At 42.4% G+C, this 13,782-nt stretch overlaps 1 protein-coding gene across 5 annotated transcripts in view; it reads left to right on the plus strand.

Moving 5' to 3' along the window:
- SEPHS1 (selenophosphate synthetase 1) overlaps positions 1-13,782 on the plus strand; it is a 32,912-nt gene that overhangs the window by 12,735 nt on the left and 6,395 nt on the right. For all 5 annotated transcript variants that reach the window (XM_072825780.1, XM_072825776.1, XM_072825777.1 and 2 more), the window contains exons 6-7: positions 4,245-4,335; positions 6,922-7,021. In XM_072825780.1, coding sequence (XP_072681881.1) covers positions 4,245-4,335; positions 6,922-7,021 — 191 coding nt within the window. The remainder of the gene's footprint in view (positions 1-4,244; positions 4,336-6,921; positions 7,022-13,782) is intronic.

Below are 13,782 nucleotides of genomic sequence, written 5' to 3' on the forward strand. Positions count from 1 at the left end.
TTCTTAATTTTTTGGTAGAGAATTATTGACATATAAATTCGCATCCCGTCAATGGTCTTTGGTATTTTTACAGAGTTACATGCCCATCACCAGAGTTGATTTTAGAACATTTCGTCACCCCAGCCGAAGACCCATCCCCCTCACTGTCACTCCACGTTACCTGTGCTCCATTCTGCCTTCTTTCATGTCACATGATACTAGCATAATATATTTAAGGTCCGTTTTGTAGTACTTTATGCCTGTTTGTTTTTTAATTTTGAGGTGAGGTTTTTCCACCCCCCTCCCGAAGTACAATTCATATAACACAATTTCACATCATCATAAAATACAACTTTTTAAAAAAATGTTTATTTATTTGAGGGGCACCTGGGTGGCTCAGTAGGTTGTCTGCCTTCAGCTCAAGTCATGATCCCCCAGGGTCCTGGGATTGAGCCCTGCATCAGGCTCCCTGCTCAGCAGGGAGTCTGCTTCTCCCTCTCCCTCTGTGTGCTCCTCTCTCTCTCAAATAAATAAACCTTTAAAAAATAAAATATTTATTTATTTGAGGCGGGGAGGCTGCGGGGGGAAGGAGAGGGACAAGCAGACACACAAAGAATGCAGAGCCTGATGTAGGACCTGAGCCAAAACCAGAGTCAGATACTTAATGGACTATGCCAGGACCCCCATGAAATTCAGCTTGTTAAAATATACACTCCACTGGCTGTTGATAGTCACAAGGTTGTGCAACTGTCACTCCATCATCCTTGTCCAATTCCAGAACATTTTGATCGCCTCAAAAAGAAACCCTGTATTTATAAGCAGTCACTCCCAATTCCCTCCCCCACCCACTGCCTTATGCTCTGGAAACCACTAATCTACTTTTCTGTCTTGTGAATTTGCCCATTTTATTGTATTTTGTTTATTTGAGAGAGAGAGAGCATGGAATCAATCATATGATATATCAGTATTTTGTGTCTGGCGTTCAGTTAGCGTGCTGTTTTCAGACCCCATGTTAGAGTGTATGTTGGTGTTTCTTTTTTTTTTTTTTTTTTTTTTTATGTTGGTGTTTCATGCCATTTTATGGCTAAATGATGTTCATGGTATGATAGACCACTGTGTGTTCACAGTTGATGGTCCTTTGGGTTGTTTCCACCTATTAAAATGGTGCTGCTATGAACTTATGCGTGCAAGTTTTTGTGGACCTAAATTCCATTTCCCATGGTTATATACCTAAGAATTATCGAGTTGTGTGGTAACTTTATCTTGAGCAACCATCACACTGGTTCCCAAAGCAGTGGCACCATTTTTACATTTGAAACAGCAGCATTGGGAACACCTGGGTGGCTCAGTGGTTGAACATCTGCCTTTGGCTCAGGGTGTGATCCTGGGGTCCTGGGATCAAGTCCTGTGAGGAGCCTGCTTCTCCCTCTGCCCTCTCTCTTTGTGTCTCTGATAAATAAAATCTTAAAAAAAACAAAAACAAAAACATGGGCAACCTGGGTGGCTCAGTGGTTTTGGGCTGCCTTCAGCCCAGACTGTGATCCTGGAGACCCAGGATCAAGTCCCATGTCAGGCTCCCTGCATGGAGCCTGCTTCTCCCTTTCTCCCTCTGCCTGTGTCTCTGCTTGCCCCCCCCCTCCCCTCCGCCCCGGTCTGGTCTCTCATGAATAAATAAATAATCTTTAAAAAAAAAAAAAAAACAGCAACATAGTAGAATGGCAGCGTCCACATCCTTGCTAGTACTTGTTCTGTTATCTTCATGTTTGGTAATAGCCATCCTAGTAGGTATAAGGTGTGAAATTGGCATTTCCCTGGTAGGTAATAACATGAGTGTCTACTTTCCAGCCATTTCCCGGATCTTTGGGAGTCTCTCTTTTTTTTTTTTTTTTTTTTTTTTGAAAGATTCTCTCTTAATACAAGTTATTAACTTTACATGTTTGATGTCTTCTTAAGAAGATGTTCAGTTTTCTGAAGGAACTAGAAACTCCATTTGTTTTCCTTTATTTTTTTTTTTAAGATTTTATTTTTTAGAGAGCGTGAGTATAGGAAGAGGGAGAAGCAGACTCCCTGCTGAGCAGGGTGCCTGCTGCGGGACCCAATCCCAGAACCCTGGGATAATGACCTAAGCCAAAGGGAGATGCTTAACTGACTGAGCCACCCAGGTGCCCCTGATTTTTTGTTTGTTTGTTTAATTTGTTTTTGTGGATAAGTACTAACAAAGTGTTCATATGATTCAGTATTAAAAAAATACAGAAAGATCTACAATGCAGAGTCCCTTCCTCATTCCTCATAACCAGTTTTCCTTCCTGGATGAGGCAACTGCTTTTACCAATTTTTAGTCCATTTATTATTGATATTTAGATTACTCAATAATTTTGACATTACAAATAGTGCTTTAATGTGTAACTACATACATAGATCATTGTGGGTATGTGTATCTCTTGGTAAGAAATTCTTCAAAATAGAATTGCTAAGTCAAATATATATGTAGAGTAATTATGATAGATCTCTCCAGACTGCCCTTCATGGAGGCTCTGCCAACAGTGAATGGGACATCCTAACCAACACAGCATGGTAACAGATCTCTTGTTCTTTGCCAGTCTGCCTGCTGGCTTTAAACCTTACTCCTTCGTGAATAAAGTTGAGCCTATTTTTCATATATTCATATATGTCTTTTGCCCATTTTTTAATTGATGAGAGAACTCCTTTTAGAGGTGCTATCTGATAGCTTTCATGTTAAAGGTCTTGCATTTTACTTAAATCAGAAAGTTTTGTTTTCCTATGTTTTATGTTGGTAGTTCTCAAACCTCCACACAGAGGACAAGAGATCCTGGAGTCCATCTCCCTCACAGATTTCAGCTTTTCAGTAGAAAAAGAACTTAGCAGTTGCAAAAATTTGAGAGGAGAAAATAATAAAACAAGCTTCAATAGATTTTTTTTTTTTTTTTTGGACAACAGCATGTATATTTAGTTTGTAAAACATGAATGAGCCTCCACAGGTGGTTATATTTCATTAAATAGTGCCTATAAACTTAAAAATAATGTAGTAGTTTTATTGCATGTAACTTGATGGTAATTTTTGTGGGTGGCACATGACCTGTGATGGTGCAAGAATATACCGGTGTTAAGTTGTGGCTGAGTCAGATTCAAAGACATTTATGGGGGCGCTTGGATGGCTCAACAGGTTAAGCGTCTGCCTGCAGTTCAGGTCATGATGCCAGGGTCCTGGGATTGAGCTCCGTGTCAGGCTCCCTGCTCAGGAGAGAGTCTGCTTCTGTCTCTCCTTCTGTGTGCTCCTCTCTCTCTCAAATACATACATAAAATCTTACTTGATGGTAGGGGGAGGCAATGGGGGATCCTGGGGTAGAGCCCCACATCGAGCTCCCTGCTGCTCCCCTCTCCCCCCTGCTCATGCTCTCTCTCTCAAATGAAATGAATAAATAAAATCTTTTTTTTAAAAAGAAAGACATTTATGTTTTCAGGTCTAGTTTTTGGAAAATCAGTTTCCTACATACTGTTACCAAATTAACATTTTTTCAAAGGTAGTGAATACAAATGTCACAGGATGAGCTGAGGAGCTAGTTACTGATTGTAAGTCTGGTCCCCTGGCTTTGTAATCGATGTGGGTCAGTGTTGGAGGATGGAGTGGCAGGGTGGACAGTTTGACCCCAGGCGGGGAAGACCCCCACGAGCAACTAGTAGGATGTGGTATGAGCATTTGGCATGGTGGGGGGAGGGATCGGTCTTTGTGGTTTTAGTGTTGGCCTTTTATCTTTAAGACAGATAGCAACCAGGGAGTCGGTCTGGGTGGCAGGTAGGAAACGTAATGTTGGTCAGTTTGAGTTTGAGAACTTTGCTGAAATCACCACAACGTTAGACCCACAGATTGGAGCCTCGTCCCCCCGCGTCTCTCCCTCCTCTAGGATGGTGGAACCACCTCAGTTGCCCCAGAGCCATGGAGAGGGGGGTGGGTCCTGAGAATTACACAGGAGCAGGGCTGAGCCAGGGCCCGAGGAGGCTTTTGCCTTTGAAGACAAAGTGATTTGCTTCTTCCTCCATTCTTGGGGGCTTGGGGTGGGGGGGGGGCTGCAGGTAATTGGCAGACTCTTCAGTTCTTTGAGCATTGCTGCTGTCCTGGCGGTGGTTTGTTTAAATGTGTTTTGCAGATGTGCATACATTTTTACCAGCCTTTCTGGTTCTACTGAGAGTGAGTTTATATCCCTGATTACACTGACTAGAGTCTACTGCCTTGTTCTCTCCTTCAGGCCAGATAATGCAGTCCCGGGGGATGTGCTGGTGCTGACGAAGCCCCTGGGGACGCAGGTGGCTGTGGCTGTGCACCAGTGGCTGGACATTGTGAGTGAAGCGCTGCCTGCCGGGGACTGGGTGTGGACGGGGATAGCACGTTTTCCGAGCCCTGGTAGTTTTTTTGTTGGTGGGTTTGGGGAGCAGGGCATTTGCTCTGCACATCAGGTCAGCTGAGTATCTCCGTCTGCTCCTGCCAGAGTACATGTGCTCGAGAAGATGTGTCTGCTCCAGAGCAAGCACTGCTTCTCATCCAGAAGTCAGCCCTTCCCCTTGCACCTGTTTGCACACATTCCAGATCTAGATCATCTACACATCTGCACTCTGTCTTCCACAAATGAGCCCCTTTAGTTCCGCTTCCAGGGAGGGTTGTATCAGCTATGTCCTTCAGAAATTGTAGAGAGATTGTCTGTCTTCTTTTTTAAAAAAAAAAAAATATATTTATTCATGAGAGACACGCATACAGAGAGGCAGAGACATAGGCAGAGGGAGAAGCAGGCTCCATGTGGGGAGCCCGACCTGGGACTCGATCCCAGGACCCCAGAAGCCTTCCCTGGGCCGAAGGGAGGCGCTCAACCACTGAGCCACTCAGGCGTCCCTGTCTTTTATTAAATCAAGGTTCCACATATTGAGTGCTCTAGCGCTCATATCTTAAGTATCACTAAAAAAAAAAAAATCATAGAATATATGGAAAGTGTAGTGTTTGGGGGTATAAATATGGGCAGGGTTGTTGACACTTTAAATTTTTATTCACTAGGTTTTTGGCGGTTTTGTTTGGTTGTCTTTTTAAACTAATTAGTAACTGCAACATTTTGTTATCTATCCCATGGAGAAAGCATCTAGAATATGAAGATAGTTATCCTGAGTCACTGTATCACTGAGCTGTGATCACACTTCATTTAGGGTTTTTCTCCTTGCCATAACAATACAATAATTAATACAGTTGTGGCCTAGTCTCACATATCTTGGTGCTTTTAATTTCTGCCACTGTCATCTGAACCACCATTACTGAGAAACAGTCGAAAAGGAGTAACAACTTTATGTTATTTATCAACCAGATACATCTTACTTGATACAGAGAGTAGATGGGACGCCTGGGTGGCCCAGCAGTTGAGCACCTGCCTTCCGCCCAGGGTGTGATCCTGGGGTCCCGGGATCGAGTCCCACATTGGGCTCCCCACATGCAGCCTGCTTCTCCCTCTGCCTGTGTCTCTCATGAATAAACTCACTCTTAAAAAAAAAAAGTTACAGCAGAGCAGAGAAAATCCCTAAGCCACATCCTTGAGTTATTTTTCCCTTCTATCTGGTGATGAGGGGAGATTTCCCAACAGGTAGACTCACCCATAAATCAGATTGCAAGGCCTTCACGGCTAGTAATCCACAGTGGCTCTCTAAGCAACTGCCAGGGTCTGAGTAACCTAGCCAGGTTGACAGAGAAGCCTCCAAGATGAGAGGTTTGGGATCCTTCTCCCTACCCCCAACCTGACACCACCTTTACTTTTTCTTTTCTTTTTTTTTTTTTTTTTAATGCTCAGAATTGAAAAAAGCAAGGCACAAAGATTACCTAACAGCATAAGACCCTTTCATAAAGGTCAGAAGCAACCAAAGAGCATATTGTTTTGGCATCTGTGTGTATGAGAATATTCTCTCTTGTATGGCAGGAGTTGGACGAGTATAAAATTCAGAATAGTTGTTAGCTCTGGGGGAGATACAGAGAGGTGTGGGTTAAGGGGGAAGCACATGGATGGACTTGAGTTACTGCGTTGGGTGGTAGGTTACTGGGTATTATTTAAAAAAAAAAAAGAGGGATCCCTGGGTGGCGCAGCGGTTTGGCGCCTGCCTTTGGCCCAGGGCGCGATCCTGGAGACCCGGGATCGAATCCCACATCAGGCTCCCGGTGCATGGAGCCTGCTTCTCCCTCTGTCTGTGTCTCTGCCTCTCTCTCTCTCTCTCTCTCTCTCTGTGACTATCATAAATAAATTAAAAAAAAAATAAATTAAAAAATAAATAAATAAATAAAAAAAATAAATAAAATAAATAAAAAAAAAAAAGAATGCCTGGATGACCATATCGTGATGCTACAGTCTTTGAAAATCAGACTGAGGACAAAGGGAAACCTCTTTTCACCTGACCTTTGTGACCTCCTCTGGTCACCCAGGGCTGTCGGGGTGCATGCAATCAAACTGTTTACATCCATCAAGATGGCTCAGTGCAGAAAAGTAAAAGTATAATTGTGTGAAAATGCAAGCCTCAGCTTGTGAGAGGAGATGAGAGCATAGGACAGTGTGATCTGTGCCCCGTGGTGGGGAGGTGGGGAGAAGCCTCACTGCATGCACGCTGCGGCCCTGCGTCCTGCTGGGTTTACATGGCCAGGAAACTGTAGTATGTGGCCAGGACCGCAGAAGAGGGGGGGGTTGAAAATAGAAAAATTGCATGGTTCAGCGTCTAACGAGGCACCTAAAACATTAGTCACAGGAAGAGAAAGTTAGAAAACTTCACTTTATGTACAAAATTAGATCAATGAAACCCCCAGAAGATGACCCCTCCCCGCAAAATACGCTCTTTTTCTTTGAGTGGTTAGAAGATGAATCACATTTTTCCCCCTCTTTTCCTCCTAATCTCTGTTCCTGTTACTAGCCTGAAAAATGGAATAAGATCAAGCTAGTGGTCACCCAAGAAGATGTAGAGTTGGCGTACCAGGAGGCGATGATGAACATGGCCAGGCTCAACAGAACAGGTATCGGGGCAGGAGGGCTCATCTCTGGCAGGGATCGGCTAGATGGGAAACATTTTAGGCTTTGCGGGCCACATACAGTCTTGGCTGCCTTGCCCCCTGTCCCCTGGCACCAATTTGTTAAACATGTTAAAACAAACCAAAAAAACCCACACTCTTGGCTGGAGAAACAGGCCAGGGGCCAGATTCAGCCAGTGCGGGAGAACCTCTTCTATTGGTGCCTGGCTTGGGGCCCTTAGTCACTAGTGGGAGTCCAGGTACACTGTGTGTTCCTGTCAGAATTGTGTCTTAAATGTGACTTGCAAAAAAGAAAACGAAGACAATGAATTAGGGGAAACATGTTAGATGAGGTCGTGAGGTCATGACCGCTCTTCTACAGCACGCTTTCAGCTATGTCCCTGGGGTCCCAGGGCACTGTGGCTCTCCCTGTGGTGTAGATTCCCTCACAGTGACAACGGTGCCAGGCATAGAGAAGCAGCAGAGACTATGGACAGATACATGAATTCAGTTTCAACTCACAGAGTTGAGGTTATATTTTCTTTCTGTTCCTTCCAGTCCTACATTTCTGGGATAATAGGCAGTATTGAATTCCTTTGTGCCCCAATAAAAATGGGAAAGAAATTTGTATAATGTGTTTTCAAAAGTCTTTAACATATCAATTCAAGGTGTTTGCATTGTTTACTTATAATTCCCACGTTTGTGTGCATAAATGAGTAATGGCATTATATCATCATTTTTTCTTTATATTTCATTTCTTGTCTAGCTTTATTTGTTTTTTAAAGATTTTGTTTATTTATTCATAACAGACACAGAGAGAGGCAGAGACACAGGCAGAGAGAAGCACACTCCCTGTGGGAAGCCCGATGCAGGACTTGATCCCAGGCCCTGGGATCACAACCCAAGCTGAAGGCAGTTGCTCAACCACTGAGCCACCCAGGCATCCCCTTGTCTAGCTTCTTAATACGGATAAAAAATAGTAATAATAAAATAGTGGCTACCAATTATCTGGTAATTACCGTGATAGGAACTCAACCTGCTTTCCTGTTTAATTCTTAGGACAGCCTTGAAGGTAGCTGCTGGTATCCTCAGTTCACAGAGAAGTAACTTGCTCAGGGTCACAGAGCATGTCAGTGGGAACCTGGGATTTGAAAACTGCTGTTTACAACGCTTTGAAGTATCACAGTCTGTTCTTTCTGAACAGCTAAGTAAGAGATTGAGGCTGTTCCACAGTCTGTATGATAATTGAGCAAATACTTTAGTATGACACGAAGTTTCAAAGGCAGGTTAAAATGAAACCGGAAAGTTCAAGAACCATAGATATCTTCTAGAAAGCAGCATTGCATGCCAAGGTAATTACTTGATATAGTTCAAACATCTTCTACTCTCTCCCTTTTTTTTTGGCTTTCTTATGTATGTAGAAAATATCAGTCCTATTAAATAATTAAGAAGGAAGCTTGAAGGAAGCTTGGGGCACCCAGGTGACTCAGGCAGTTAAGCATCTGCCTTTGGCTCAGGTCAGAATCCCAGGGTCCATCCCAGGATGGTGGGATGGTGCCCTTTGTTGTAGGGCTCCCTGCTCAGCGGGGAGTCTGCTTCTCCCTCTCCCTCTGCTATTCCTCCTGCTTGTGCTCTCTCTCAGATAAAAAAATATAAAATGAAATGAAATGAAAAAAGAGAAGAAACTTTATCCAGTTTTACCACCCAAAACCGCTTCTGTTAGAGTATATTTGTTTTCTTTCAGAATTTTTTTCCTGTTATTGGTTAGTGGTTTACTGTTGTTTTATTATTCGTGTTTTCAACTAGTGATTATCATACATTTATTTGTATTTGGAATCTGCTTATATTCACTTAATATGACTGAATTCTTTTTTACACATTATATAGCCCTAGTATACTTAATTTTTAATGCCTGGATGGTCCATTAGAGAGCTGTAAGATAAGAATTCGTCTTTTGCCCACTCCTGAATAGTTTTTTGGGTGATCACATTTCACATTTTTCCATAGTTTGTTTTTTGCATTCCAGGAATATTTCGTTGGCTGTATTCCACGTCACACTTTGTCCTTAGATGCTTCATCACTTAGCTCCAGGGCTTTTTCTTTGCGTTTCTCTACTCCTGTGCCACTCACACTGTTTAAGGAGTCCTTTCCCCTTTTTTGGTTCTTCAAATAAAATCGTTTCATAGTAAGAAAGGGACTTGTAATGGTTTAATTTTATTTGTATGAATTTTCAGTTTGCTTGTGTTTGAGCATGTAAGATTCTGCGTCCTTACTTTTGTATACTGCTGGTCATGACAATGTGGCAGCTTATGGAGGAGTATTTGATCATATCTAGCAAAATTACGTGTGCATTTATTTTGACCTCGCAGTCCTACTTCTGTGACTCTGCCTCAAAGCTCCACTTGTCAAAATAGGAAATGGCATGTATACAAGACTCTGCATTAAAGCCCTGGTTATAACTGCAAAAGGAGGAGACAATCCAAATGTCCGTCAGTAGGTGTCTAGTGTACGTGCACACTGGAATGCTATATAGCCACTAAAAAGGAATGCAAGGTCTTTATTCCCAGATGCTCTAAGATAGGATCAAATAAAAAAGGGACAGAAACACGTATACGATGTGCTGCATTTAGTGTGTTTATGTGTGAGTAATATGCATTGTATACTTTTAAAAAAAAACCATGGGGGGATCCCTGGGTGGCTCAGTGGTTTAGTGCCTGCCTTCAGCCCAGGGCCTGATCCTGGAGTCCGGGGATCAAGTCCCACATCAGGCTTCTTGCATGGAGCCTGCTTCTCCCTCTGCCTGTGCCTTTGGCGCTCTCTCTCTGTGTCTATGCATGAATAAATAAATAAAATCTTAAAAAAAAAAAAAAAAAAGAAACCATGGAAAATCATTAATAAAAATAATTACATGTAAGAGGAAATTAGGGCGGAAGTAGACCTCTTTGAAGTTTGCCTTCAAAATGAATGTTTTCTGTAGTTAAAAAATTATATTAAAAATCATATAGCTCACAAATCTAAACCAAATATTTTAAAAAGCTGCCAAAACCACATGGGGAAGAATTATTTCAAATTACTTTGAACCTGATACTTTCTTTCTTTCTTCTTTTTTTTTTTTTTTTTAAGAATTTATTTACTTATTCATCAGAGACACAGTGAGAAGCAGAGACAGGAGAAGCAGGCTCCATGTGAGGAGCCTGATATGGGACTCGATCCCAGAACTCCGGGATCACACCTTGTGCCAAAGGCAAATGCTCAACCGCTGAGCCACCCGGGCATCCCAAACCTGATATTTTCAATGTGTATCCTCAGGACAAAAACCCACAAAGATATCTCATTGTATTCAGTGGGCTTTGTTTGTGAGATTATCGGGCTAGTATGATAAAGCAAGTAAGTTAATATAGTTTGGAACAAAGATTTTAAGAATAAAAAGAAGTAAAAAATAAATAGAAAAAAAAAAAAAGTAAGCCCAAAAAAGCCAAGTTAATAACTGCAATCTTTACTTTGGAATTATTAGTATGAACTCAAGATTTTTCCCCCCCTAAAAATGTTATTTTCCAAGCCTGTTGAAAATAGTAGGGAATCCCTGGGTGGCTCAGCAGTTTAGCACCGCCTTCAGCCCAGGGTGGATCCTGGAGACCCGGGTTTGAGTCCCACATCGGGCTCCCTGCATGGAGCCTGCTTCTCCCTCTGCCTGTGTCTCTGCCTCTCTCTTTCTCCTCTGTGTCTTTCATGAATAAATCTTTTTTTTTAAAAAAGGCATAGTAGAAGCAGCAATAACCCACTAGTAATGAACTCCTGGTGCCCAGATTCTGATCTGAAAATTAACATTTCCCTTGAAAAAGTGCCAGGTCTCCTTTGCGAAATGGGTGATTCCAACTCTGTGAAAGGAAGTACAGAAGATAAGCCTGGGACCTCCTATGCCAGAGGGTAATAGAGGTATCCACAAATGGGTAATGTCACAGCACCAGAACTTGAGGAGGCTCCCACCAAATGGGGCAGGAACATTTTGAACATCAAGAAGAGTGACTGAAGCCAGATGAAGCATACCAAGTATCTGTCAGTGAGACCATAACGATAATTAAAACTTTTTGGCTACCTTTGGAGGTTGCTAGAGCACTAATGTATTCTGAAAATAAATTAATTAGGAATCAGTCACACATTTCACCTCTCTTGTACAGACTGTATTTCAGGAAATCTAAATAAGTTGTTTTTAAAATTCCTTAGAATAGTCCCTTCTAATAAATGCAAGAAGAATAATGGAATCACACACTTGACATTTTGCTGCCCGCTTGATTTAACAAGCCTCAACAACAAGCATCCATGGTTTCTAAAACCATTAGGTGAAAGGTTCATGTGGAAGTGATAAGTGCCCCTGGTCCCCACCAATGAAGTACTCTTGCCAGAAAAACTGAACTTGAATCTATCTCATCAAGCCATGGATCTGTCTGCGAGGATGGGCAGTATGTAAGGTAGCAGGACATGTCACCATGAAGGAAGATGGCAAAATCCAGAACACAGGAACTTTTACAGAAAAGATGACTGTTTCTATAACAAATGCACGCCCCATAGTGGAGAAGAAGGAGAAACTCTTAAAAATTCAGAGGTTTAAGAGACCTCTGTTAAAGTATTAATTGCATTGGAATGATAGTAGTATTGTGGTTAACAAGTTATTTTTATCTTTTAGAGTTCCATATTGAAATATTTACAGATGAAGTAGTCTGACTAGGGTTTGCTTCAGTGTTACCTTCCCCACCCCATCCACATCCCCCAACAAGTAGGCAGGAATAGATGAGGTCCTAGCAGAAAGATGGCAGTAGTTGAAGCTGGGTTTTGTTGAGTATACAGGAGTTCATTGTAGTGTACTATTTTTCTCTGCTTCGGTGTTTCATTAAAATGTCCATAGGAAAAATTACCAACGGTAATTCCCTATGTAGGGACCAAATGGTGATGTATACCTAAAAATGGAATGCCTCTTACTAGGATTCAGTGTGTCCTCTTGTATCCTCTGGTCATCTCAGCTCACCCAGCGTGGCACCAGGAAAAGCTTCTTAAGTGCAGATCTTGGCTCATATTAAATGTCGCAGGCTACACCACTGCCCTGGGTACAGAGACGATAATAGAATGATGTCTAGTGGGATCCCTGGGTGGCGCAGCTGTTTAGCGCCTGCCTTTGGCCCAGGGCGCGATCCTGGAGACCCGGGATCGAATCCCATGTCGGGCTCCCGGTGCATGGAGTCTGCTTCTCCCTCTGCCTATGTCTCCGCCTCTTTCTCCCTCTCTGTGTGTATGACTATCATAAATAAATAAAAATTAAAAAAAAAAATAGAGTGATGTCTAGTTGCTTAACCACCGTAATGGATGAGTAATGTCTGTTCTTCTCTCTGCCTTAGTTGTTGAGAATGCACGCAAGTGTAAAAGAGATATTGGTCTAAAAAGAGAAAATGTGCCCCCAAAACACATCCCCTCTGGAATACACTGGTAAACATAGGGTGTATTTCATTTCATGAGAAAGAGGTGTTTAAATTTTTTTTTTTTAAGATTTTATTTATTCATGAGAGAGAGAGAGAGAGGGGCAGAGGGAGAAGCAGGCTCCGCACAGGGAGCCTGATGTGGGACTCAATCCTGGATCCCCAGGATCACGCCCTGGGCTGAAAGCAGGGCTAAACCGCTGGGCCACCCGGGCTGCCCAAGGTGTTTACTTTTTTAAAAATTAGACTTTCACTCCTCCCCACAATGAAATACTTCAGGATGAATCTAACAAAGCATGTCCATGCTCCACATGAGGAAAACTGTAACACGATGACAGAAGTCAAATAAAATGTAAATAAATGGAGAAGAGTTCCAGGTACAGAGGTCGAAAGACTCAATATTGTCAAGATGTCGGTACTTCCCAACTTGATGTATGGATTCAGGGCAGTCCCATTCAGGATCCTAGCCCATGATTTTGTGGATATTGACAAGCAGGTTTTGAGTTTAAACGTAGAGGCAAAAGACCCAGAACAGCCAGCTGTGTTGAAGGAGAGCCGTTGGAGGACTGACTACCAGCTTCAGAACAGTGTAAGCTACAGTCCTTGCCACAGGAATAATACGTGTATCGGTGGGACCACAACACAGTCCAAAAGTGTACCCACATACTTACACTTTGATCTTTGACAAAAGAGCAAGAACAATGCAGTGGAGAACGGATCGTCCTCTCAGTAAGTGTTGCTGGAACAACTGGACATTCACAGGCAAAAATTCAGAATGGATCGCGATAAATGTTCAATTCCTAGAAGGTAACGTTGGAGAGAACTAGGTGACCTTGGGTTTGGTGATGACTGTTTAGATACAATATGGAAAGCAATGATCTATTAAAGGAAAACTAGACAAGTTGGACTTTATTTAAAAAAAATGCTCTGTGAAAGATGCTAAGAATGAAGAGATAGGCCATAGACTGGGACAAAGTCCTTATAAAACACATACTAATACGATCCAGCGGTCATACTCCTTGGTATTTACTAAACTGAATGTGACGACTTCTGTCCACCCAAAAACTTGTACCTGGATCTCTTCACAGCTTTACCCGTATCTGCCAAGACTTGGAAGCAACCAAGAAGTCTCTCAGCAGGTGAATGGATAAGTAAACAGGTCCACCCAGGCAAAGGAATATTAGTCAGTTCTACAAAGAAACGAGTTATAAATGACCCAGAGGACACTTAAAAGCATATTTGAGGGAAAGAAGCCAATCTGACAAGATCAAATGCTCTACGATTCCAATTCTGATAATC

The sequence above is a fragment of the Canis lupus genome, chromosome 5, assembly GCF_048164855.1.
Source record: "Canis lupus baileyi chromosome 5, mCanLup2.hap1, whole genome shotgun sequence".
Classification (NCBI taxonomy): Eukaryota; Metazoa; Chordata; class Mammalia; order Carnivora; family Canidae; genus Canis; species Canis lupus.